The 27467-nt window shown below is 40.8% G+C and overlaps 1 protein-coding gene across 6 annotated transcripts in view; it reads left to right on the plus strand.

Moving 5' to 3' along the window:
- Positions 1-2337: 2337 nt before the first annotated feature.
- MITF (melanocyte inducing transcription factor) overlaps positions 2338-27467 on the plus strand; it is a 264094-nt gene continuing 238964 nt past the window's right edge. For 3 of the 6 annotated variants that reach the window (XM_023498108.2, XM_003762364.4, XM_031953900.1), the window contains exon 1: positions 2339-2668. In XM_023498108.2, coding sequence (XP_023353876.1) covers positions 2565-2668 — 104 coding nt within the window. In that variant the 5' untranslated portion in view covers positions 2339-2564. Of the gene's footprint in view, positions 2669-3038; positions 3990-27467 lie in introns of those variants that run through there. The other 3 variants (XM_031953883.1, XM_031953888.1, XM_031953908.1) reach the window with 2 other exon arrangements.

Consider the following 27467-nt stretch of genomic DNA (forward strand, 5'->3'; position numbering starts at 1 on the left):
TACAGGGTGATAAGTCCCTTTTAGGATTTAGCCTGCCAGCTAAAGGCATTCCCCAATCTCACGAATCTCTTCCCTAAATAATGAAGATCTCATGAAGAGGTTTTGAGCCACAACATTTGTTGCCAAATCCCACAATATAGATCACATCAGTAAATACCGAATTAGGAGCTGAGAAGAGTGTCACTGTAGGACAATAAAGATTTTATGAGCTATCTATCCATCAAAGAGTGTAAAGTTCTTGAAGGCAAGCACAATAGCTGGAACAGAGATAAGCAGCTAGATACAGAGGGAAAAGCAGTGGATTTGCAATTGAAGCAGCTAGTTTTGCTTACTGGCTTACTGTATGACCTTGGGCTTCCTTCAAATCCAAATTAAAATCCCTTCTTCCACAGAAAATCTCTCCCCATTCCCTCTAAATTCTAGGGCCTATTCTTTTTAGTTTATCTCCTATTTATTCTGTTTATATCTTGTTAATACTTAGTTGTTTGCATTTCATCCACCTCGGCAGACAATGAAATCCCTGAGGGCAGGGACTGTTTCTAGCTTTTTTTAAACCACCGAGAGAGTATTTGATTGATTGAAGTCACTTTATGGCTCAGGATCTCAGTTTCCTAATCTGTAAAATGAGGAGATTGGAATAGTGTCTAAAATGCCTTCCAGCTTCAAGTTTATAATCCTAAAACAATATGTTGCCCTCTGCAAAATACCCAGTTTCTAGTTTAGTGGCATAGGGCTGGACCTGAAGTAAGGAAAACTTGATTTTAAATCCATTTTAAAATATTTCCTGGCCCAGCCTTATAATCTCGGGCAAGCCACTTAAATTCCATTTGCCTCAGTTTCCTCAATTGTAGAAGGGGGATAGTAATAGTACCTACTTCCCAAGGTTGTTGTGAAGATCAAATGAGAATATTTCTAAATCGATTAGCACAGGGCCTGGCAAGTAATTCAAGATTAATAAACGCTTGTGCCCTTCCCCAGCTTCCCCATCCCACCCTCAATCCCCAATTTGCCAGCTTCCAGATCTGGGAAACAAACAAAGGATATGAAATCTCTGCAGATTCAGACTCTGAAAGAGATAGAATCTCTAGGTAGATTATTTGGAGATGATGCTTTAAGTAACTTCTTGATTGAAAGAAAGAACCCAGTCTTAGTGAAACCGACCCCAGCCAGAGAAGTCTGGTGCAGGAGATAAACTAGAATTGGGAGATCTGCCATTCTGGGTATCTGCCCAGTCCCAGAGCAGCGAGGAGCAGGGATGAACAAATCTGGTTTTACACTCTACTCATCACACAAGATCATGGATTTCGAACTGGAAGAGACATTCCAATGGAAGGTCATTTAGTCCAACCCCCTCATTTTTAGCAGAGGCCCAGGGGAAGAAAATAACTTGGTCAAGGTCACTCAGGTAATAAAGGGTAGAGCAGGTATTAAAATTCATTCTCCGCCCCCCCCTCCCAGCTCCGCCCCTCCTCCTCCCCCTCCGACTCCAAATCTAGTTCCCTTTCCACAGAATCTCTCTTCTTTTCCACAAGCCTCACTGGAGGCCAGAAACAGCTGCCAACTCAAAAATTAAAAGAAGGCGCCAGCATTCTGTTAAACAACTCCGTTCTTAAGCAGGAACGAAAGTTTCCCTTAAAAGTTGAGGTACGTTTGAGAGCCGGTTTGCAATCAGAGTAATTGGAGAAAAAAGGCAAACAGCAGCTTGCTGTAAGACAAAACAAAACAAAAATTAGAAAAGCAAAACAAAACAGTAGGGGGAGGGATTTCGCAGCTAGTTCGACAAAATATCTTCACCCCGAAATTGCTGAAGGTTGTTTTCTCCTTGTCTTTTTTCGTTCCTGTCCTGAATTGGGACAGCTAGATATTTAGCGGCTGTCGAGCTTACCCGGGTTGGCTTGGAGGAAGCTCTTTGATTTTTAAGGTTGGGCTCAATACTCCCACTTTTTAAAGAGCCAGTGCCTCCATCCTCACTTAAGGAAAAAAAAAGGGATCTGCATTGCCAACCCAAATATCCGAACCCCCAAGGGTGACGGCAAGTGGGCTGACGGCAACTCGCATTGATATTAAACACTCAAGTTTCGAATCTTGAAGCAATAGACAGAAGTGGGGGGGAGAGAGAAGGAAAGGGACAGGGAAGGGGAAGGGGGGAGGAGGGAGCCCCTGACATTGACAAAGAGTCTAAACAAGAGTTGCACACGCTGGTGTCCACTACGTTGCCTCGGGGCCGCTCGTCCTGCTGGGACTTGTAGTCTTCGGGGTAGCCACTTTCCGGGCTGGCGGGGATAGCGGGGCCCCGGGTGGAACTACAGCTCCCAGGGAGCTCACACACCACCCACCCGCTCCGGGTGAGAGTGTGTAAACTAAGCGAGCCCGAGGATAGCAGGGGAGGACAGGGGGGGAGGGAGTGGGCTGTGGCTGGCACTGCGAGGGGGCGCCGGGCGCCGTCCCTAACCCCTCCCCGCCGCGCCCCCGGGCTCCTCCGTTGCCGCTGCCGCTGCGGCCGCTGCTGCGCCTCGGCTCGTGCGTGCGCTCCGCTCCAGCCGGGCGCCGCGCGGCCAGGAGCCATGCAGTCCGAGTCGGGGATCGTGCCGGATTTCGAAGTCGGGGAGGAGTTTCACGAGGAGCCCAAGACCTATTACGAGCTGAAGAGTCAGCCTCTGAAATGCAGGTGAGTGACAGCTGCCGGGAGAGAGGGAGGAGAGAGGAGGACACCTTTCCTTCCCAGCTGGGGGGGAGGTACCCCTCTCCCCTGGAGTGCTAGGGCCGCGTCCCCAAGACAAGGACAGTTAGTCCCCTCGCGAAGGACCCTGTGCCCTTGCCCCAAGGCGGAGGGAAAAAAAAAGCAAACTCCCTGACACTGTCCGAAGCGCAGATTGGCTACGCGGCCAATTTGGGGGCCCCTAATTGGGAAAACGCTTTTATAGGAGACGTCCACCTCAGAAGAAAAAATACACCTGTGAGGGACGTTGCTGTCCTGTGGGCCATCCCGTATAGAGAACGCACATCTTGAGGACTTTTATAGGAGACGTCCCCCCAATTCTCCATGTGTGTCCGGGCGATGCTCTCCTTCCACTTTTGCAGGGAAGCATGTTTTCCCGACTTTTCTGAAAGGAGGATACTTCTCTGGGGTACCTTGTCCCCTACTTTCCTGAAGGGAGGATGTATATTTGGGATGTCTTGCTCCCCCTTTCCTAAAGGAGGGTGAATTTCTGGAGTAGATTGTCTTCGCTTTTTCTTTAGAGAGGATGGATAACTTACTTTGTTGGAGAAAGCATGAATCTCGGGGTGGTGGTGGGGAGATATGTTTCTTTCTTGCAGGGAGGATTCAGTCTGGCTTGTGTGGTCCCCCTTTCCTCTAGAGAGAACGCATATCTGGGGTACCTTACTGTCTGCTTTCCTGTGGGGAGGATAAGTCGCTGGACTATGTTGTCTCCCTTCTGCAGAGCGGATGCATAACTGGGGTGCGTCAAACCCCCATCGCCCATCCCCCGCTTCGTAGTCAGAGTTTACATCTGGGGTACACTTGCCCCACCCCCTCGCTGGCTCGCGGAGAGAGCTCCTATCTGGGGAATTCTCTTGCGCTGGACCGTCCTGAGAGGATAGTTCTCCTCCTCCTGGTCCCCTAGTGAGGACCGTGGACATTGGGACGCCCCCTTCGGCCGGGAGACCCCGACGCTGGCAACCGGGAGGGTTGGCATCGTAGGTGAAACCGAGAAAAGAGTTTTCAGAGGCTCGGATCTGCAAGTCAACTGACGTCTGGTCTGGAGCCCCCGCCCATGCCAGAGCACTTAGGAGTGTAAGCGGGGCCACGGACCCCAAAGTCTGGGGGAGGGAGTGATGGAAGCACCCGAGAGTTTTCTACCCGAACCGAACCCAGTCTGGGGCCTGAGCGGGAAGGAGCGGTGGCAAAGGGGCGGCCACCAGCTCCTCGCCTGTCAGCCCTCTGGAGTCCTGCCCCTCTGGGAAAACCCGCCCCTGGCAGCCTGCAGGTGAGTTGTGCTCGGGCTCTCCTCTTGCCCCCCTCCCAGGTAAGGTTATCCTGAGGATGCCCCGGTTGGGGCTGGGGGCTGTTGGAGGTTGCTTCTTAGCCTCTCTCCCTCCCCTTATCCCCCGTCCCCATAGGGTTAGGTCCTCCCATTCAAACCAACGTGTGGGAAAAATGATGTCTTTAAAGGTGGGAGTCAGCTCTGAAGCTTCGTTCGTATTTTGTTGCGTCTCTTATTTCACTCTCAGCAGGAAATTTGGGATTTGCAGAAAGCGGGAGAATCGGGGTTTGAAGCGATAGTTTACTCTCTCATTGAATGGAAAGACACCCTCCCTGCCCCACCTTGCTGCCGCCTTCTCTAAACTCCTTTCCACCAGCTTCCTGGACTGACTGGATGTCCATCCTTTTGAATCAGGCACCTTTGCCTTTGATTTGCTAGTTCCGCTCCGACAACCCCCTCCCCCCCAAGACCCAGTGTTGACCAAGTGGGAGGATGGACCGAGAAGGCTGGGATGGTTGCGACTGCTCTCAATTTCGAGATAAGATAAGGTGCTTTACTGGAAATCTCTTAGCTCCTGCATTTTCACTTCTCTCCTTGCTGCACCCTTTCCCTGCCCTCCTCCTCCCCCCACTCACTGGTAGAAGGGTCCGGTGTGGAGCTCCACAGTAGTGAGAGGCAGAGGAAGGAGCAATCAGTAGTGAGATTTAGATCCAAGCAGGGATATTGTGTAACCCCTGCCACCTTCTGGTGATTGTGTTATTTGGAAGAGAAAGAGGGTTGGGGCATGTTCTACTGGGTACTGAATTTATTTTCCTGATGGATTTAGCAAGCTTCTGAATCCAAACTGTAGAGGAGAAATCAGTGAGTAGCACACCCAGCAAGCAGTGCTGCTGAATCAGTCTGTTTATAAATGCTTAAAAAAGGAGATTGGGAAGAAATGTCATCTGAGGTTAGTTAGGCTCATCAGCCCAGCATTGGGGTGAGCTTAAATGTGTGTGTTTGCCTGTGGGGGTGGGGAGTCAGGCTGATGTTGTGTAAAGAGTATTGTTGAATATTGTCATCCAGGGCTGTTATCTAGCCTTGGCTGAAGAGATCAGTGACATATATATAGGTCCAGGGCCACTTGCTTTCTTTACTGTGATGAAACATGGCCTAGAGAGAATAAACACTTTGTATGGGGATTCTGTGCATATGTGGAATCTTGATCAAGTTTGTTAACTGAGCTCTTATTTCTGATGAGGGCAAAGAGATTACATGGGTCTGAAAGAGTAAGGGGAGAAACTGACAATTCCATTCGAGACAGACTTATTGAAGAGCATTGAGGATTTCAAAAATTGATGATTGTCCTTTTCCTCAAGTAACTCACATGTTCTACAGAGATGTATTCAATAGGTCTGGGGTTCATGCTTTTTCAGAAACTTATTTCTGAAAGTTCGTTGCTACCATCATTTAATTTAATCACATAACCAGTCAACTAATATTTATGGAGCATCTATCTCTGCACCTACCACTGCAGGTAAAGAATCAAGTGAATCTTTGGGGGATGTGAGGAGGCCTGGCAAATAGAATCACACATTGGAGTTAAGAGGAAGTACAGGGCAGAATTGTAGAGGGATTAATTTTTTTAAAAGTTGTCACAAAACTTGTTTCTGGAGCAGACACATGTTTTTGGAAACCAGCTAGCAAAATAAAATCTGTGAATAAGTACATCAAGTTGTCAAAAATGTTCTATGAGTCTTCCACATTTTTGTAATACATTGTCATCTATGGTCTGTTGTGTTATTTTATCAGGGCCTCATTTGTTTTTCCCCTCCCCTTTTTTGATCCTGCTCTTTCCTAGGATTCTTTCTTTCCTTCCTTTCTTTTTCTTTCTTTTTCTCCCTCCTTCTTTCTTTATTTTTTCCTTCTTTTCTCTCTTTGTCTCTTTTCTCCCTCTCTCCCTTTCCTTTTCCCCCCTCTTCTCCCTCATCTTCTCCTTCTCTCTCTCTCTCTCTCTCTCTCTCTCTCTCTCTCTCTCTCTTCTTTCTTCTCTCTTTCTCTTTTTTGTCAGACTTGATTGGGCAGGTCAGGAGACAGAGAAGAACTTAGATTGCTTTAACCTTTTAATCTTTCTTGAAGCTATAGCTTGTTCTGGACAAGCAGAACTTTTCCAGGTTGTTGAGAAATGCCTGCTTCCTGGGAACATAACTTTTTTCCAGTGAGGTTCTCTGACATACTGGCTATCCTGGTGTGACCATCTCTATTCCTTCATCTTTTTTCAGACTGTTGCTAAGGGTCCTATTGCTGTGGTCTTCTACTTTCCAAATCCTTGTTTCTCTACTCTGAGGTTTTGCTATTTCCTCTGAGGTCCCAATGGCATTTGATCAGAATGTCTGACTTCCCACATTCAATTAAATTTATTCTGGACATCAGAAATTATGATTCTGAACCTATTTATGTAATTCTGTGCCTCTAATCATGCTCAAAGTGTGCATTTCATCAGAACTTTCTTCCAAGTATTCTATGATGTATCAGCTTATTTTCTATTTTTGGTAACACTTAGAATTATTAGAAATTAGAAATAACATCAAGAATTATCTTTGCTAGTCCATAGTCAATGAATAGATAGTTGCAATCTCTCTAAAAATCCTGTGCTTTGAAAAATGTTTACTTGTATTTTACCTAAACTTAAGCCCCCAAATATATATATTTTAAAAAAAGATAAGTTCTTATTCCTACCCAGTCCTCTGTGTATTTAGGAGCGTTAAGTTGTTGGGTTAGATTAATGCAAAATCCATTTGGTCACATTAAACATGCCAAGTTACTGATTTTGAGCAAAAGGAAACAAAAAAAAAGCCTTATAAAGAAAAGAATTGTTTTCTACTTTGACGCATCCAAAGAGATGGTTTAAACATTTGTGTGTCCCTGAGAATGAATTCTGAATGGCAGCAGACTAAAAGTGCTGAATATCAAGAGTAGCCCAGAATTCGCACATCTGCAGAGTCAGGGAAATAAATCGGGAACTGGTGAATGAGCTCTTAGCCACCAAGTCCCACTGTCTATATGTTTGGGCTTAAAACAGCATATGTAAATGCTATATCATTCCTCTTCTCTTTCTTAGTTCTTTTGGATAATCTATATTTCTGATGCTAATTTTTCAGATGTGAAGCACTCAGTGGGCTCTGTTAATATACTTTTAAGAATATACTTTTTAATATACTATAAATTAATATACTTTTAAGAATCAATTTTTCACAATTGTTCCATTTCTTGACCTTGTAAATTTTTCTTTTATTAAATTCATGTGCTCGTTCATTTAGTTTAGCGTTCACCAGAGATTAGGAAGAACTCAATTTGTTTCATTTGCAAAGTCACCTTTATTTAGGCATTTATTTCGTTCAACAATAGGGTCCTGAATTTGGAACCTGTGTTAACTTGGGCAAATCACTATAATTCCTTGTCTGAAAGTTTCCGTGATTGAAAAATGAAGGGATGGAGATGGAAGTAGGAGAGGTTGACTAGGACTTTGCTTCAGGGTGCTAATGGCTCTTGCAGTCCTTTCAGTAGCATAGAAACAACCTAGCAAAGCACCTTGTTAGCAAAAATAAATCTTTAAAATAAGAAGTTGCCAGATGTGGTACTTCCTCCCTCTGGTGGTTACACCTCTGGTATGATTTTTCCAGCAAACCTGCTCCTTTGGCTGCCCCAGCATCATTTCTTTGTTCAATGTTTGCTGTCTGACTGGAGCAACAAATTCTCATTGTGGGTCTATGAGAGGAATGGCCCAGGCAGGTGGCTGGCTCTGGATTCAGATAGTGGCACCCTAGATGGAGTTCTGGGCCTGGAGTCAGGAAGAATTCCAGTCTGGCCTCAGACATACTATCTGTGACCCTGTTCAAGTCACAACCTCTGTCTGCCCCAGTTTTCTCATCTATAAGATAGAGATGTTAATAAAACCTGATTTGAGAATCAGATGAGATAATATTCATAACATGTTTTAAAATCTCAGGTGCTATTTTTAGTTATTATAATATATGGATATCTTATCTTTCTATTTGGAATGTAAACTTGATTATAGAGCTATTTAGTTTTTGTCTTTGTATTAAGGAAGATTAATAAATGCTTTCTGACTAATTGTATTTTTTGATTTAAGTTCATTCAACAACTATCTCTTCTCAGTTTTCTTATCTATAAAATGAGGGGCTCAGAATAGGTGATAAGTATTTTCTTTCACTTCTAAAATTCTGTATTTTTTTTTTCCCTTGTTGAGGCAATTGGGCTTAAGTGACTTGCCCAGGGCCACACAGCTAGGAAGTGTTAAGTGTCTGAGGGTATACTTGAACTCCAGTCTTCCTGACTTCAGGGCTGGTGCTCTATCCACTATATCACCTTGCTGCCCCCTAAAATTCTGTATTTCTTATTATTTGTCACTTTACAGACTCATAGACTTTTCTTTGGGTTTACCTACTGATGATAATAACAGCTAACAATTATATAGGCTTATTGTATGCCAGGCACTATGCTAAATGCTTTCTAATTATTGTCATGTATTATCCAACAATTCTATTTTTATTATTAGCAATTTACAAATGAGTAAACCGAGATAGAGTAAATTTAGATGACTTACCCAAGGTCATATAGTGAGTAAGTATTTGAGGCTGGATTTGAACTCATGTTTTCCTGACTCTGGATTTGATGTTCAATCCATTAGAGTGCAGAATTTTTTTTTTCCTAATCTAACCTGGAGGTTCCATTGCACGTAATTTTTTTTTTTTAATATATCTATTTCAACATAATTGTCTTTCTTTGTATTCCAGTGTATTTTATTTTAGACATTAACAGTAGGCCTCATTCAGTTGTCTTTGGGGTCCATGGCACCAGCAAGGTTAAGAAGCTGAGCACCAATTGGACTGTTCTAGCTCACGATGAGAAAAAGTGTTCTTTTAAAAAAGAAGAGTGATGTCATCCATCTGAAGCAGAATTGAAATAATTAAAACATCTGCCGTGTTGTAGCCCCTCAAGTTCTCATTTTCATTATGTAAATTGATTTGATAGTTTGATTATATTAAAAATACTTGATTAAATGATTTCTCTGAGTGTGACTAGGCGCTTTCTTTTATCAGAGGTACCTTTTTCTCTGACCCCTCTCCCCCCTTCAGATTAGTTATTTATGGACTGTGTTGAGTGGTTTTTTTTTATAATTCCCTTTGAGTTACAATGCAGTTTGCTCAGGCTGATGTTGGTATCTGCTCCAATTGTGCAAGAAGTGGAAAATATCCTTTATTTAGAACAGGTCACATGTGCTTACAGTCAGAAACAGGACCTCAGTGTAAAAAAATGTATCTTGGGAGAAATCAAAGTTACTAAGCTTCTTCCTCCAATTGCATGGTAGTAATGGCTTCAGAATGGCCTGTTTTTTGAGAACTAGAAAACATCATCAGAGAAACAGTATTTTTCTGATTAGACCCAAAAAAACCAGGAGAGACTTTTCCATCATGTGAAATTGTCATAAGATGAAAGAGACCTCAGAATCACTGAGTCAGCTCCCCCCCCCCTCTTTTTTTTAAAAAAAAAAAAACAGATGTGGAAACAGATCTAGAGAGGTGGTAGGTAAGTGGCTTGCCCACGATTAGACTGGTAACAAGCATCAGAACCCAAGCCATTAACCTCAGAGCCCAAGGGAACTGTCAGGACCATCCAGGCCAAATTTTCATATTCTGGATGAGGAAGTTGTGGCCCAGAAGGGGCCCCTCCTCTGTGTAAGGCATTTATAATACAAGTTAATTATAGGAGTGTTTGATTAAATTTTAAATGTGTGTGCATTGAAGAGGAGAGTCGAGAATGCTGTGAATATATTAAATGCAATAGCTGCCCACTTTGGGGAAACACATGTAGTTTAAAATAATATTTGTTTTTTTTTTACCAGTAATTTAAAACATTTGATATGTGGGCATGTATACGCCATTATACGCCACCATTATTTTTTTGAGAAAGATGAGAGAAAAGAAATATTAAGAAATATTAAGAGCTCTTTCCAATAGTTCAAATGACAGAATATGTGTAAAATATTTAGCATAGTGCCTAACATATAGTAGATGTCTAATAAATGCTTGCCCCCTCCCCCAGTAGTAAGTCAAATGAACAAGCATTTAAGCATTCTCTGTATTTCAGACGTTGTGCTAAACACTGGGGACATAAAGAAAGACAAACTATAAAGAAATATCAAAACAACAACAACAAAAACAAAATAAGATTTCTCTATTTACAGTTGATCCAATTGCTTTTCAATAGGTTAAGAACTAGAGTACAAAATGATAGGAAGGAAGGAAACAAACACCTACTTTGTGTTCAGCAGTATGCTTTACAATGTTTGATTCTTACTACAATAGGTATATTACCATTTTACAGTTGAAGTAACCAAGGCCGACTCTCCTTGCTCAGGCTTCGAAAGCCAGTAAATGTCTGAGATCAGATTTGAATTCAGATCCTACTAACTTTTGCCCTTGTCCCTCTTTTTACCATTATCTCTTAGCTGCTGATACAACCCCAAATTTAGCATTCAGTTCTGAAGCTTCTGCTGCCTCAGAATGTGTCTCATTTCTCTATTTTCTTTCTCGAATATCTCTTTACATTGGAGCCCTTAGTCATCTCCTTCCCTCCTTTCCCACTTCTCCCATTTGCCCTCTCTAATGGAACTAGCTTTTCATGATTAATAGGAGAGAGAAAAAGAAACAGTCTCTGGTCTGGCTTTTAAAGTTAGCACATTAGATTGTAAGCTCCTTGAGGACAGGGACTATCTTTTGCCTCTATTTTATTCCCAGTACCCGGTACATAGTAGATATATAATAAATGTTAATTATTTATGGATTGATCTGAGCCCAAGGAAAAAAGCTTGCATTAAAATAGAGTATAGTCTACTATGTGCCAGAAGAAAAGACCCGAACCACAGCATTTTTATTGGAAGAGACTTATAGATCATCTAGTCTAGCTCAGTTCCAGAAAAAAGCCCTCAGTCTTCCGTATGTGAAAGGGAGCTCTCTGTCCCTTGCTTGAAGCCCTCAGAGCTGCTTGGGCCAACTGTAAATGATGAAATCTTAGAAAATTTCTTTTCTGTGTTTGGTTTTATTTTCTTACTCATTTTGTTTTTCTTTATCTCCCCGGTGCTTAGCATACACAGTAAACATTTAAACATTTCATTGGGGTGTAGCTCTAACCATGGGGAAGTTTGTCTCAACACAAGCTTCATCACTTTTCCACTTTCCCTCTTTTCTCTGATGGACTGACACTAATTTAAGGCCTTCTACCACTTCATTTACCCTCCATTGGGCATCTTCTAGCTCAACAGCATCTTTTCTGAAATGAGATGCCTGAAGCTGAACATAATACTCTAGAAAACAGATCCGACAAAAGCTGTGTACTGAACATGGAATTGCTTTATTGAAACACTCCCTGGCCTCCGGGGGCTTTCATTCCTTTGAGAGAGGTTCACATAATTCCTAGAAGCAATAAGTCTTTGAAGCCCAAGAAATGGAGTACAGTGTGTGTGTGTGTGTGTGTGTGTGTGTGTGTGTGGTCCCTAAGACCCTCTCAAGTTGGAGCTGATTTTTAAGTCTGGTGAACAAAGGTGTAAAGAGAACAGAAGAATCTGGCTGATGTTTTTATCAAATTGGAGTGCATTTTCCCCCCTTCTGATGCCAAGGGGTCATAGCACTTGCCAGTCTCTAGACTGATCACCTACCTCTAAACAGAGCTGGGTTTTGTTGACGCTGTCTTTACTTCCCATTCTACCTCCCATTTTCTCGGTAGTTTGTCCTTATATAGCACTGATGTCATTAAAGTCCCATGTCAAGACTGGGTTTAGATCAGCTTTCATTCTTTTAACTTCTTTTTTTTTTAGTACTGAATCTTTGAACCATTATTTATTGCACTTAGGGCTCCAGAAAAAGGATTTCATTGAATTCCTGTGTGGAAATTCCCTTCATCAATACAGATCTCAAGTTATCTGTGACAGTGAATAAGAGTTAGATGGTTGCCTTAGGTACATGTAAGTTAAGATATTTGTTCTGGACTGTGTGCCTTTTCTCTGCCTCTGGGACTTTAAGCTTTGCTAGTTGAGCTTACCTTGAAACAGGTCTCCATCTCCACTCCCTGCTGTGTTGCCATTTCTACCTCCCTCTTAAGAGCAGCCTTCCCCTAACTCCACCCCCCAGAATGGAAGTGCCTTGAAGACAGGAACTGACTTACCTGCTTGCTTTTGTATTCCCACTGCCTGCTATGGAGTAAGAGCATAATAAAAGCTTTCTCATTCATTCCTTCATTTAATAAATACATGTTGGTAAGATTGCCTAGACTAAGAGCCAGTGTTTGAAGCAGGAATCACATCCAGCTTTTTCAGATTTGGCAACTTTATATAATATGTTAGGGTACTTGGGTTTTACTTCATAAAGACATTTGGCAGGGGTAGCTAAGTGGCTCAGTGGATAGAGCACCAGTCCTGAAGTGAGGAGGACCTGAGTTCAAATCTGGTCTCAGACACTTAACACTTCCTGGCTGTGTGACCCTGGCCAAGTCACTTAACTCCAATTGTCTCAGCAAAAAAAAAAAAAAAAAAAAAGACATTTTTCATTGTCCAGACATTCCTACATTAAGGACTAGAGTAGGAGCAAGAAGGGACCTCATAGACTCAAGGACTGATATACATATATTACATGGCATACACATATAAGTACATATATGTATTATGTATATATGTATAGACATGCACATAAAATACATAAGTCTACAAATATATTTATATGTATATAATTATTACATAAATAAATTCATATATTTGATTTTAAAAAAATATAGAACTCTATCCCTATAATGGGGAAGAGGAAACATTAGTATGTGCTCTAATTTTTATATGTAAAAACATTTTCATATGCAAAAATATATAGGGGGGGAGCAGCTAAGTACTCCAGTAGATCAAACATCCACTCTGGAGTCAGGAGGATTGAGTTCAAATTCAGACACTTATTAGCTGTGTGATCCTGGGCAAGTCACTTAACCCTGATTGCCTCCAGAAAAATAAATATACTGGAATATGAAAGACAGTCCTAATGCTATAAGACTGAGGCTACCACTAACATTTCACAGATGAGGAAGTGAGATCAAAATGTGACTCAGCAAGTGAACAGCAGAGATGGAGCTTGGTTTTTGGTCTCTTGGCTCCTAGTCCAATAATCATTCTTCTCTTCCATACAATTCTACATTTGAGTTAAAGATGAAGTCTAAATATAGACTTATTAAAAAATAGTCTAGAACTCCTGACTCCCAATCCTGTGTTTTACCCACTGGGTCACGCTTCCTGTCTAAAGCGACTAATAAAGGTCAAACTGGGTAAAGAAATTTAAAAAGGAGAACCTTTCCCTCCCACACATCAACTACCCCCGAAGCCGACACCAAATATAGCATCCCTCAGACGGTGACATATTTTTCCTTCAGATGACACAAATTAAAAAAAAAAATTCATATACCTTAAAATTTCCAGAGCAGTTCTCCAAACTCTAAATTGAATTTACTTCTTTGGTCTAAAAATTATATATGTATAGTTGAGTCATTCAGTTTCTAAATGCAAAACCTGATATTCCTAGCCACTAATACTTACTCCTTTTCTTCCAGATCATCTTGCATTTAGTTTATATATATAATGTATATGCTGGCCCTCTGGTTAAAATGTAAGCTTCTTGAGAACAGGGATGGTCCCATTTTGTCTTTGTATTCCCAGTGTCTGTAGAGTAAGGCAAAATAGAATGCTCCTTAGAAGCAGGGAAATCTAAGTTTAAGATCTTCTAGCATAAGGTACTTATATGGCCCTGGACAGGTCACTTAGCCATCTCAGTGCCCACTGGCAACCTTCCAAAACCAGCAATTACATAACAATTGCGTTCGTCTATCAGATCTCCACCTGTGGCGGGAAGTTTCTATCCTGATGAAATCATAGGTTTAGTACCATCCTATTCCCATCCCCAGTGCCTGTCCCATAATATGTATTAATAAATGCCTGTAGATTTTAATATAATTATTCAGCATGATTTCTAATATGACTATTAGTCTTGAGATGATGACTTTCTAAACATACTTCTATGTGACACGTAAAACGGCTGTATTGTAGATGCTAACACTGGTCCACGTCTTATCCTTTGTCTAAAAAGATGATGCTGTTGGACCAGTTTCAGTAGTATATGCACAATGGGTTTTTGCTCCAATTGGGGGTGGATTGAATTGAGTCATCCACACACTCTTACCCAGTGCCCTGTGTCACCAACGGTGCACATTTGAAAGATGACTGATTCTCGGATTAGGAGGACAGGAGATTATGACTCAAAGAAAATTGTGTTTGTGGTGTATTTGAAACCTGTATGAAGCTGTTACGTAGGGCCCATTGGAGGAACTCTTGTGGATAAGAAATATCCTGTTATTGGGGACAGCCTGAATATTGGGTTTTCTGTGTGAAAGCCCTGGAAATATTATAACTTAGACATAGAACCGTAAGACAGAGATTGAAGAAAGGCTCGTGGGAGTAATGATGCTAGAAAGTATTAAGATTTAGGAGCCTGATTGATCTAGGAGTCAGAAAATCCTGGTTCTAGTCCTGTTCCCTGCCTCTAGCTAACTGTGTGACTGGGCAAGTGCCACCTCTGGCACTGAGTAATCTTAACTTTAAAACAAGGTACTTGGGCAAGATAAGTTCTGGGACCCCTCCCCTCTTGAACATACCCCACATCCTATGGTTGTGTCAGGGATCAGGAGAGCTGTCTCTAGCATAGTGTTTTTTTTTATTTTTTATTTTTGCTGAGGCAATTGGGGTTAAGTGACTTGCCTGGGGCCACATAGCCAGGACGGGTTAAGTGTCTGAGATCAGATTTGAACTCGAGTCCTCCTGACTTTAGGACTGGTGCTGTATCCACTATACCAACTAGCTGCCCGCCCCCCATAGTGCATTTAAAAAAAAATCACATGCATTGGGGCAGCTAGAAACATAAGTACCTATCGAATTAGAATGCATTTGAACCTGTTCTTGTGTTGGTCATGCTCTAAATTTAGAGCCTCTGTACTGGGATCTTTGGAACTATAGCGCTCTTTGGCAGGAGATGCAAATGTCAGCTATTATTATATTCTTTGAGTGCTAGTTCCCTCCTCAAAGTATTCCGTACTTATCTGTATAAATGTTATATCCTCCCTCAGTATAAGTTTCCATCAGGCCGACTGGCTCTCCTTTTGCCCTGTTATCCCTGGTGTGACGAGCTGGGTCTTATCGAATTAGGGCCTAATAAGTGTCTGTTGCATTTAATTAGTTGGAAGACACTTGAAAGCAGAGTTATCCTATAAGGTCATTAACTTGGGGGTGGGGGTGAGACACTTGTGTTATTGAATCATTCGTTTAGAAATGGAACCATCCAAAATAGCTCTCTGGAACAGGCCCTATAAACCATAAGCAGCTGACTGGTGGCTATTTACATAGTGAATGTGTACTGAGTACCATTTGAGAGAAACTTAAAGATGGTGCCCAGTGGTTTGTGTCAAGTTGGAAATTTAGTCTGCAGACTTTCTGGAACCACAAGTTACATCATCCTGGCCTGGCCTTTCCAACCCCTCTTAGGATAGACAAACACTAATGATATTTCATCTAGATAAATGCTAATGATGCGATCTGGGAATGTTTTACTAATGATACCTTGTATTTTGATATGGTAAGTGGGGAGCTCCAAGCTTGTTCCCTGAGTTAACAAGTGGGCTTGGTCTTGGTAGGATACCTTTGGTCATACTGTCTAAGTAGCTAAATGCAAATAACTTCATTGTAAGATCCTGAATCACCCGTGAGGTTTGTGTTTTTGTTTCTGTAGTTGGCGCTTCAAATCACTCGTCTTTAGGGGAATCTCTTGGATTGTGGGGCTCTGAAATCCAGAAAATATACCTGGAGCAGCTGCCCATCACTTCCTTGAAGGCATCTTACAATGTCACTCACATGATGTTTTTTTTTTTAATATCCTCCCCCCCACCCCCCCACCCCCAATTCTTTTCTACTTCCATTGAGGAAAATTCAGAGCACTTCCCTGCCCCATCCATACTCAAATTTGGATGTGATTATTTGAGGTTATACTCTTGCTGTTGAGATTTCTATCTTGGTATTGAATAACTTTTCCCAAAGCTCTGTTTTATTTATTTTTTAAAAGTTTTATTAATGCCTTTTAAAAACAAAACAAAACCCATCAGCTTTTGCCCAATGCATCCCTTATTCCCCATGAATCCTCTCTGGTAACTAAGAGTAGTTAAACCAAACTGGTGAGCAAAATGATTCTAGTGTTGGTAGCATTCTGTACCTGTCATCCCCCAGCTCTCTATGGAGGGAAGGGAAATAAGTTTTCTCATCTCTCTTCTGGGTTCTAGGGCAGTCATCATGGTTAATCAGAGTTTGGATATCTTTTCATACTGTTTTCTTTTGTATTAATTCCATTTGTCAAACATCTTTTATGTGCCCAGCACTGAAAATGAAAAACAAAGATAAAGTCAAGTGGATACTTAAAATCTACTGGAGGAGTTTCCATTATTATAATTATTGCAATTTTTTTACTCTGGTTCTTCTTATTCGATTCTGCATCACTTTATGAGATTTCCCATGTTTCTTTTATTTGTTCCTAGTTATGGTTCTCATATAAAATTATACATAAGCACCTACTATGTATCACACCCTGGGCTAGGCACTGAAGATACAGAGATAAAACTGAGACAGTAGCATAATGATATCCTATTGTATTTATATAACACAATTTGTTCTGTCCCTCCCAATCATAGGATCATAGATCAGGAGCTGATAGCTGATAATATGATTAGAGGTCATACGTAGACTTAAAGAAGGGACCTCCCGGGTCACCTAACCCAACCTCATTATACAGATGAAGAAACTGAGGTTCAAAAGTTCACTGATTTATTATTGTTGTTTTTTTGGCTGTTGTTACCACAGAAGGTGCTTCTATGGATATGTTGATATGTACATGTGAGTTTTCTTTCTGTCTTTGATCTTCTTGGGATATGTGCCAAGGATAGTGGGACTTCAAGCTCTGTTTTGGAATGAGAGGTCCAAGAAGATTGTAGATGGATTAAATAGAATCATAGTCAAAGAGTCCATTTGATCAGTTTCCATTTAGACATGGCTGATGAACTTGTAGTAAGTCTCTCCCCTGGAGCAAGAGATACTGGGTGAAAATGGATGAAAGTTATGAGGACTGTTTTTCAGACTTCCCAGCGACTTGGATTTCCTGAAGTGATTTTCTTTATAGAAACCTAGGGCAAAGCACAAATCGCAGCTGTTACTTTAATTCCAATTCAAATTGTGGAGCTTCAAACATATTGAAATCATCTGACCAGTAATTTTATTGAGAAAAAGGGATGAAAGTGGTTGTGGGACATACCCCATGACCCGATGTGCTTTTCAGAATTACTGCTGAACAAGGATTGAAAAAACTCCCTTCAGCCTGGGCTCCCTTCCTAATGAATTCCAGGCCACGTGTAGAGGTTGGGAGCCTCCCAAAGTGAGGGTCTCCGTGTATTGGAAGATTGCGACAGCTGTTTTGTCCAGAATAGGGATTTACTCTGTCATCACTGAGCTAGAGTTCTCTCTTCTTGCCTCTTCTACAGTCCTGTAATCCCACTAAACCATTCTTCTCTAACTCATGAGGCATCATCAGATCTCTAGGGAAAAGGGTAAAGAAATTTGGGGCAAGGGTAGTTGCCTGGGCAAATAAAATCTCTAGATCATCACCAGATTCCATTTCCCCTGGAGAGCTAAAAATGATACGCTTGCTTGATCTGTTTAGATGTACTATCAGGACTGAACCCAATTTCTTTGGTTTTCCACTTCAGTGATGAGGAAGTAATCAGAAAGAAGGACTTCAGTGATCAGGAAGTAGTCAGAAAGGAGGGCAGGAGAAAAAGAGAGAAAGAGAGAGGCACAGAAAGAGACACTCAGAGAAAGACAGATGTAGAGACAAAGGGATGGGGGGTGGAAGGAACAAAGAAGAGAAAAAAAAGAAATGGAGGAAAGGAGGGAGAGGAGGAGAAAGGGAAAAGAGAGAGAAAGATGAGAGAGAGAGAATATGAGAATTTTCAGGGGACTGAATAATACACAAAATAGATAATCATTCCCTGGGTAGTTGAGGGTGGAATGTATGCCACGTTGTGGTTGATGGGGATCCAGAGTTGAATAGTATTTAAAAATGGCACGTGTTATTTACATGTGAGAGGTTGATTCTGTTGTTGGCACCAGGATAATTGTCGTTATCTTTCTTGGCAAATTTTCTTTTCATCATAATCACAGACTAGAGGTCGATGCAGGAATTAATCATGAGATGCACTAATTGGCATCACAAAGTGCCCTGGCTCGCAAGCTGCTGGGCTCCAGGATGGAAGAAGTGCAGAAATCATTTCAGTGAACTGCCTTTAATGGCTTAAGTATAACCTAGGGCTGGTGGTTTATTGTTTCCCATTTTCCGGACACCTCAGCATCTCTCCAGCTGCCAGGAGGCAGCTGAGGCCCATCATCCACATCATTATATTGTCAGGATACTTGCACCTCTTACACCAGTGTTCTTCCAGGAGTATTGTCTTTCCTTTTTCCACAATGGCACCTGATGACATCAGCTGCCATCCCAGATTTTTTTTCTCCCATTGATAGTAGAAATGGCATGAAAAGGCAAGAGATTTGCCTTTTTAGATGGTGACTGTATTTATTAATCTCTAACTCCAAATTGAGAAATCCTAGTGTTTTGGGACAGACTGGGTCACATCAAGCCTACACAGCTCATTGGATTGGAAAGCAGGAAGTCCCGTGTTCTAATCCCACTTCAAAAACTTATCAGTTGTTTGACTTAAGCAAATCACTCCGATTTTTAGAAACCCAGTTTTTTAGATGTATAAAGTAAAGATAATCCAACTTCATTACCCATAAGGAAACTGCCTTATAAATCTTATAGTCCTGTATAAATGAGAATGTTATTATTATGGATGTCTGAATGGTCTCAAAGAAAATTTATTAACAATATCTCACTTGTGTATTTATAGCTACAGATGTTCTTGATAGAATAATTTTATGGACTGATTGGCTTGTGTGGCTGAGTTGGTTGGTCACAAAGATTCCTGGAAAGCAAAAAGTAATATGACATATAGTAGCTGCTTAATCAATGTTTGTTAACTGATCAGTAAAAGAAATCCAAGAAATGGGTATAGCTTAGTTTTTGTAAAATCATAATTGTTCTTCCCATTTCTGTGTCACTTTAAGCTTAACAAAAGGCTTTCATCCTCGTCAGCCCCGTGAAATGAATAGTTCTAGGTATTATCCTCCTTTCACAGGAGAGAGAATGGAGGCTGGGAGAGGTCCAGGCCTTTGGTTATTTAGAGGCAGATCTGGGACTCTGCTCCAGTCATTCTGAACAAACTCAGAACCTCTAATCCATTGCCAGTTAAGTGCAAAATAGTGCAAGGAACCAAGATGTGTTCAAATGCTGACTCTGGAAGTTACTAGCTGCATCATCCTAGGGGAAGGCAGTTTTACTTTTCAATGTGTTTGATTATTCCCATTTGTGCAATGAGCAGAATCCTTGTCCTGCCTAGTCCTTTGCATGGTTTTTGAGAAGAAAGTGGTTTTTTTTTTATTTTTTTATTTTTTTGCTTTCTTTTTCTTATATTTTAAATCTGTGTTTTCTTTTTTGCATTAAAGCTTTTTTTAAATATTTCCACACTTTTCATGCTGCACAAGAAAAAATCAGATCAGCAAGGGAAAAAATGAGAAGGAAAACAAAATACAAGCAAGCAACAGCAAAAAACAACAACAAAAAAGTGAAAATACTATGTTGTGATCCATACTCAGTTTCCACAGTCCTCTCTCTGGGTGTAGATAGCTCACAAGATCTTTGGAACTGGTTTGAAACATCTCATTGTTGAGAAGAGCCACATTCATCAGAGTTGATCATCCTATAATATTGTCGTTTCCATATACAGTGATCTCCTGGTTCTGCTCATTTCACTTACCATCAGTTCAATTAAGTTTCTCCAGGCCTCTCTGAAATGATCCTGCTGATCATTTCTTATAGAACAATAACATTCTATAATATTCATATACTATAACATATTCAGCCATTCTCCAACTGATGGACATTCATTCAAGAAAAGAAAGTGTTTTCAAATGAGAGCTCTGTAACTCTTCTTGCCACTGTTAATTGGAATAAGGATCAGGATGATAGCATGAGTAGAAGACTCCTATTTGGAAGTCTAGGACAAGGGCACAGGGAGAGTACTTGGAATTGGGAGGACCTGAGTTCCAGTCTGGCCTTAGACATTTACTATGTGATCTTGAGTAAGTCATAGCCTTTATTTGCCTTAATTTCTTCAAGTGTAAAATGAAGATAATAATAGCCTCTACCTGTACCTGTACCTGTACCTGTACCTCAGTTTCCTCATCCATACATTGCATGAAATGGACTAGATTCCATCTACCTCTTAGGGTTATTCTGAGGATCAAATAAGACAATATTTGTAAAGTATTCTACATAAAAGGAAGCTGGAAAAACGATGGGGGGAAAGTCTAGAGAATCAGTAGCTAAGCGGGGAGACAAGTGATCTTGGATGCCCTGGGACACTTCCTTAAATTAAGAGAGTCAGAGGAAGATACTTACCATTGAAAGAGGTGGTCACAGGGCAGTAGAATCTATAGTGTAAGAAGGCTGCTAGAGAAAAGGGGACAGTATAGAGAATAAGGAGCTGGGGTCATTTAATGGTGAGGGGGTGGTATGAGGTGGTGTGGGGAACCAGAACAGGTTCTTACACAAAGTACGATTTGTGCAGTCTTAAAGGAGGCCAAGAAAGCAGATATGGCTCATGATAGACACTCAATAAATGCTTGTTGATTAATGACATGAAATGTTTCGTAGCTATAAGTGATCTAATAACAACACTTCAGATTGATGAAATTTCTCAAACCCAGTATGTTATAAATACTGAACTGCAGTCAACCCTCAGATGCCTATGTGTACATCATAGACGTATTCTCAATCTCACTTTCCCTGTAGTCTAGTGTTAATAAGTTTGTAGACTATTGAATCTCAGAGATCATCTAGGCCTCTCAGAAAGGGAGAGAGAGAGAGAAAAAGCAGAGAGAGAGAGTGAAAGCAGAGAGAGAGGGAGAAGGGGAGAGAGAGGAGAGAGAGGTGGAAGGAGAGAAAGAGAGGAAAAGAGAGAGAAGAGATGGAAAGAGGAAAGAGAAAGAGAAGAGAAAGATGGAGAGAGAGGAAAGAGATGAAAAGAAGACAAATATGGAAAGAGAAAAAGCGAGAGAGAGAAAGAGAGAGAGACAGACACGAACTTTGGAAACATATAACTGGATCTTCATTAAAATTAATATTTTCTTCAGTTATTTAAAAAACACACTGCTTTTGGTATCCATGACACAAAAATGCTTTAGAACTGTGCTCTGAGGGAAGGCTGCTTTATTCTAGGTTCTTTATTTTTTTTATTCACATAAAGGGAAAACCCAGTGTAAGTCGTGGGTGAATTAAAAAGGCATATGCTTAGAAAATGGAAGTAGTTTGGGACTCTTAATTAGGTGAACAGGATTACTCTGCTGAGATTGAAGTTAAGGATTGGAGCAGGCTGAGATCACAAATAGAGGAAGAATCAGGGTTGAGTTGGGCCCAATGGAGGCAGTTCTTGCAATGTGTCTGGTTCCACTACTTCTTGGACATCCAAGTGTAAAGAATTTGGAAGATCAGAGATTCTTATTTCTGTTCTTGGGGAATTAGGAACCATTAACAGTGGGGGTTTTTCCTTGCCTTCAGAATGGCAGAGAGGGAGAAAGTAAGAGCAGGTATTATCATCTTTGTCAAGTAAGACTGTCAAGAGTGTTAGGTGTGGACTCTGTAAAATGAAGGGGTGGATTGGATGGCCTCAGATGCCTTTCCAGCCAGATTCTGTAACCCAAGATTGGTTTCTGAGAGTCCTGGGACTCCCTGATCAGATAAAAAGAACATTGTATTTGAAATTAGAAGACCTGGGTTCAAATCACCACTCTACCACTTTGTACTGGTATGACCAAGTGACTCATCCTACCTGTACCTCAGTTTCCTCATCCATACATTGCATGAAATGGACTAGATTCCATCTCTAAACCTGTGGTTCCGAGGCATAGAGGAGCTTTCTCAGGGGGAGAAAAGGCCTCTGGGATGGCGGTATTAGTCACCTTAGGAAGGATATTTATTTATAACTGGTTTCAGAAAGACAAATTCTTAGACTTTTCACTAGGTTTTTAGCATTCCTTTAAAGAACTTAATGCCTACTTTACAAACCAAATACCGAGGTGTTTGACTTAAAAATAGGCCTGTAGTTAGTCACACTTTGGGTCTAGTCCTTATAAGAAGTAAGGAGTTGGCACCAAGGCATCCATTAACCCTTCCAAGTTCTTGGAAACTAAGTGGTTATATCTACTTTTGGGGAATCACTTATAATTCTGGTTTCTTCCCATGAACAAAGCAGCTTGGGTAAGATTTAAAAAAAATATATATATTGCCTGAAAAGAATGAAAAGTCAGCTTTCTGGGAAATTTATTTTGACCTGGCAAAAGTTGGTTTTTGTTTCAACAAATCACATCAGACATATTCTGATTGATGTGCCACAAAACCTGATATCAGGTAAAGTAACTTTCTGGGGGGCAGCTAGGTCTGTAAGAACAGTGTTATCTTTGGGTGACGAGGTAAACTTTGCATTGGTCATGATGCATTAATGACATGATTGCAAAAGAGGTGTGGCATGTGTGTGTGTGTGTGTGTGTGTGTGTGTGTGTGTGTGTGTGGACATATTTAGAGGCTCTATTTGACCTTAAATAGGAGAAAGGGGCCTAGATTTTGAATGAGGTGAAGGCAAGTGACTCAAGGTGGGGTCAAACACCTGAGTCCAAGATAAATAAGGGACATCATCAGTTCAGAGCATTTTAGACTAGGTAGTGATTATAAAGTGATTTTTAAAAATTTTAATTATTTTTAATATACATTGTTTTATGAGTTATTAGGAGAGAAGAATCAGAACAAAAGAGAAAAACTATGGGAGAGATTTTAAAAAACAGGAAAAAAAAGTGACCATAGCATGTGTCGGTTTACATTCAGTCTCCTTAGTTACATAAAATAATTTCTAAAGCTGGAAGATCCTGAGTGAAGAAGGCCCCAGTGTGATGGTTGAGTAGAATTTAACCCTTGGATGTGCATAATCAGTAATATGGGAGTGTCAGGCTGCATACTTCTTGGTATTTCTCACTCTGCATTAAATATGCTCCCTTAGCTGCCTGACAACTGGAGACTGGAGTTGGCAATTTTTTGTTTGTCAGGGTTTTAGTTCTGATTGAGTCTGTTAATTGTTTTTCATGTGAGTGTTCTCTAAGCTCCAGCTATTCGAGTCTGTCCTGGGGTGTTTATCTATGGCATGCCCGAGGTTTTGGAACATCCCCAGCTTGCATAATGAACTTCTGTCTTAACTTGTGGGTGTGAGGAGTATTAGTCAGTGAAAAATATTGAGTTAAACTTTTGTCAATTAAAAGGTATAATTGTCTAAGGGAGAAGACAAAGTTATAAAGCCTTCGTCTATTAGTTCAGTGGTTGTGAGTGGTTGTGCGTGTGCGCATGCACGCATGCGTGTGTGAATATGTGTGAATGAAAAAAATCCACCTGTTCTTTATGGGCAGAAAACAAAACAAAATCCAGCTCCAAATCCAGACTGCCCTTAACATTTTTTGTGGATAATCAAGTAATGGGCAAGACATATCTCTGAGATCTGGCATGTTTTCATGACCACAAGGGTAATTAGGGGAAATGTCTGAAGAGGCTTTTTTGCATTTGAGAGATATGTGTGTGTGTGTGTGAGTGTGTGATTTTTTTTTAAATGGACTGCCCCTCTTCTTTGAAATGAACTTTCTTTTGGTGATCCAGTGGCAGCTTCTCGTCTAAAGGAAAATTCGTCTGCTTTTCCCTGCAAAGTTAGCTCTCAGCTTTTCTCTCTCTTAGCAATTGTGAAACTATGTTCACAAAGACCTTTTTATGATATTAGCTAGCATTTTGAGGGTGCTTGAAAGTTTGCAAAATGCTTTGTATAGTTATTTCATTTGAGCCTAGCAATGTAACCCTTTGAGGTGGGATCTATTATTAATCAATAAATCAAACAATAAGCATTTATTAAGCACCAACTCTGTGTCAGGCACTGTGCTATTATTATTATTTTACAGAAGGTGGGCAGCTAGGTAGATGGTACAGTCAGGAAGCTGGAGTTGGAGTCAGGAAGACCTGAGTTCAAATGTAGCCTTAGATGCACTGCTTAAGAGTAACTTCTTCCTGCCTCAGTTTTCTCCTCTGAGAATAATAACACCTACCTCCTGGGGTTGTTGTGAGTCTCAAATGATAATATCTATAAAGGATTTAATGCCTGGCTCATAGTAAGCATGCAATAAATGCTTGTTAAAACTTTTTTTTTAAAATAGTTTTTTATTTTTTTAGATACATGTAAAGATAGTTTTCAACATTTTTGTAAGACTTAGTATAATCTATTGCTTTTTAAAATAAAAACAACAGCAAAATAAAAAGGAAACTGAAACAGACAGAAATTGTGATATTCCCAGCTAGTAAGTACCTGAGACAGGATCTGAAACCACTTCTTGACTCAAAGCCCATCAGTCATCCATCTAACACTGCAGAAATGGGCCCAGATTTGAGAAGACTGAACATTCCTTTGTTTAAGTCTATTCAAATCCAAAGATAGGCTTTGCTAGCATTGGAGAGATGAGTTTTTTTTAAGTGTGGTTGCCTGATCTAGCCTTTCTGTTAAGAGGCTGCCTCTGTGATCTCATCCATATGGATGCTCTGTCGAGGAACGAGGATCACAGTCCATCTTTGCCTCCTCATCCTGGACCACTTCCATTCTTGCCCTTCCATCAGTTTGCTTCTGGGGATCTTTTCATTCTGTAGAGCTCAAAGTGGTTCAGGGCTTGTGCCTTTAACCTTGTTAACCCCCTTCTGCTCTTCCCTAAATAGCTGCTGCAGTAAATAATTTGGGGAGCATTTAAAAAACAAGGAAACTGCTTTGATGTTGGATTGGGGTGGAGGAACTAAGCAGCTTCCATAGTCATCATAAAACTTTTAGTAAGAGGCTATTGTCTTGTGGGGCATTTTCAAAAGCGAGGCAGTCAAGTGAATCGAGTTTCCCCCATACTAATGCAAACTCTTAGGCGCTTCTTTGGCAACTGTACTTGGAATCAGAGGACTTGAGTTCAAATCCCATCTTATTTACCTCTGTGATGTTGGCTAAATCATGTAACCTTTCTGGGTCTCAGTTTCCTCATTTGTGAAATGATAGGGTTGGACTAGGCTGTTTAGTTCTTTTCCTGATATATATTTGTGATTCAGTTCTACAATACTAGGATTTTATTTATTTATTTATTTATTTTTTTTATTTTTTTTTATTTGAGAAGGACCTCCAGTGTCTGGCACATGGTAAGTCTTAAAAATACTTGCTGAAATTTGGGAATCTGACTAGTTGAGGAGTAGTTTTGTCTTGGTGTTGACTTGGTAGTCCATGATAACCCAGTGGGAGACTAGGAGAGATTAGGAAGAGATTTCTTTTTTGTTATATATGTTTTTCAGCTTGTAGAACTCTCTCCATTTTTTCTTTCCCCTTATGATTGTCTATATGTTACTGTCTTTCTCTCTGTGTCTATCTTTATCTCTGTGTCTCTGTCTCTGCCTCCCTCTCCCTTCTTTTGTCAGAAAAGTAGCTTTTCCTTCTCTGATTAGCCTAAGGAAGGGTGGAGAACATCACTCCTCTTGTAGATTCCTTCACTGGATCTAGACGGAGGTGAGGGAGACAGCATTGAATGAGAGTTTTGGATCCTGTGGGATGCTCCTTGGCTTCAGCTGGGAAGTGGAGTGTCTATTTTCCCCTTTTATGATTACAATCATTAACGCCTCCCTCCCTCCTTCCCTCCCTCCTCCCTGGCAGAGTTCCCTGTCATTTTAAGTAGGCAGCAATTACTGGTTTGCTAAAGAAGCCTTCTCTTGCTGCGGGAGGATCCTATTAATTATCACCCTATCTCTAATTTAGCCTTCCTGGTGTTGAGAGAAGGTGCTTGTAAACCTGTGTCAGAGCAGCTGCAACCTCACCTCCATTAAAAAAAAAAATCTTTTGGAGACAGTTCTGTGTGGCTCCAAGCCTGGCGTGAGCATCGATGCGGCTCGGGTGAGTGCTCCTCATCATCTTGCCTGCTGGGCTGGCTCCTTAGCTAGTTGAGTTTTGTTGTTAGGATTGAGGGTTGTTTTGTTCTGCATTTGACTCTGGCCTTGGTGTGGAGACTTGTTTGAGTTGGCAGTATCCTGTTGATTTCCTAGCCCTGCTATTTGGCTCTCATGTGGTAGGTACTTGGAGAGCCTTTCAGCCTCTCTGCGCCTTGGTTCTTCCATCTTTGTAATGGACTTGACTGTGTTCTTATCTTATAGACTACCATACAAATGGTATTGAGTTAATGTCAGTGGCTTTTGAAACCCCTGAATGGAAAATGTTTTACGTCTCCCTAGGATTATAGAGTCTTGATTGTTTGGGGCACTGGTTTATTTTGGTCTAGCAATGAATTGACTTATGGTGGATGCTTTCAGATATGTATACATAGACACACATACATATATATATATATACACACACACACATATACATGTAAAACAAACACAAATGTATGTATATATGCATTTATATACATATTTGAATGTGTGCATGGATGTTGTGTATGTGTATATGTACCCACATATATGAATGTAGCCAGGTGAATTTGTGCATGTATGTATGTATGTTTGTGTGTTATGAATGCATATATATGCACACATATGTGCTGGCTTATTTCAGCAAGCATTTTTGAAAAGTTATTTGAGACCATCTCATGGGTATCTAGTTGTTTGTGTGCTGTTTTTCCAATTAGAATGTGACCTCCTTGAAGGTAGGAACTGTTTTTCCTTCTCTTTGTTTCCCCAATGCTTAATACAGTGCCTGGCACAAAGTAAGAGATCAACAAAGGTTGTTGACTGATCTTGAGACAGGGTGGATCAATTGTTACCATCTTCCCTTCTCCCTTTCCCCCAATCAGGGACTGTTTTTGGAGAATTGGATTGATGTTTTTTCCTAAAGAGGAGGCCTTATTGATTCTAAGTGCATTGCATTTGGGTGATTCTAATATTTTGCAGAGCCTCCCTTTATTTATTTTACATAGTAAAAAGAGCCACAGCCTGAGCTCTGTCATTCCTGTTGGCCAAAGTGTAAATGCTGATGTCACCCAATTTCTTGAATTTCAGCTGGTGAGGATTAACAGAAATTATCAGAATACACTTCCTCATTTTCCTCTTTTCTTTGCTAATAACCATTGTTCCTAATACTGTAAAACAATGAGATTTG

This window comes from Sarcophilus harrisii, chromosome 1, assembly GCF_902635505.1.
Source record: "Sarcophilus harrisii chromosome 1, mSarHar1.11, whole genome shotgun sequence".
Lineage (NCBI taxonomy): Eukaryota > Metazoa > Chordata > Mammalia > Dasyuromorphia > Dasyuridae > Sarcophilus > Sarcophilus harrisii.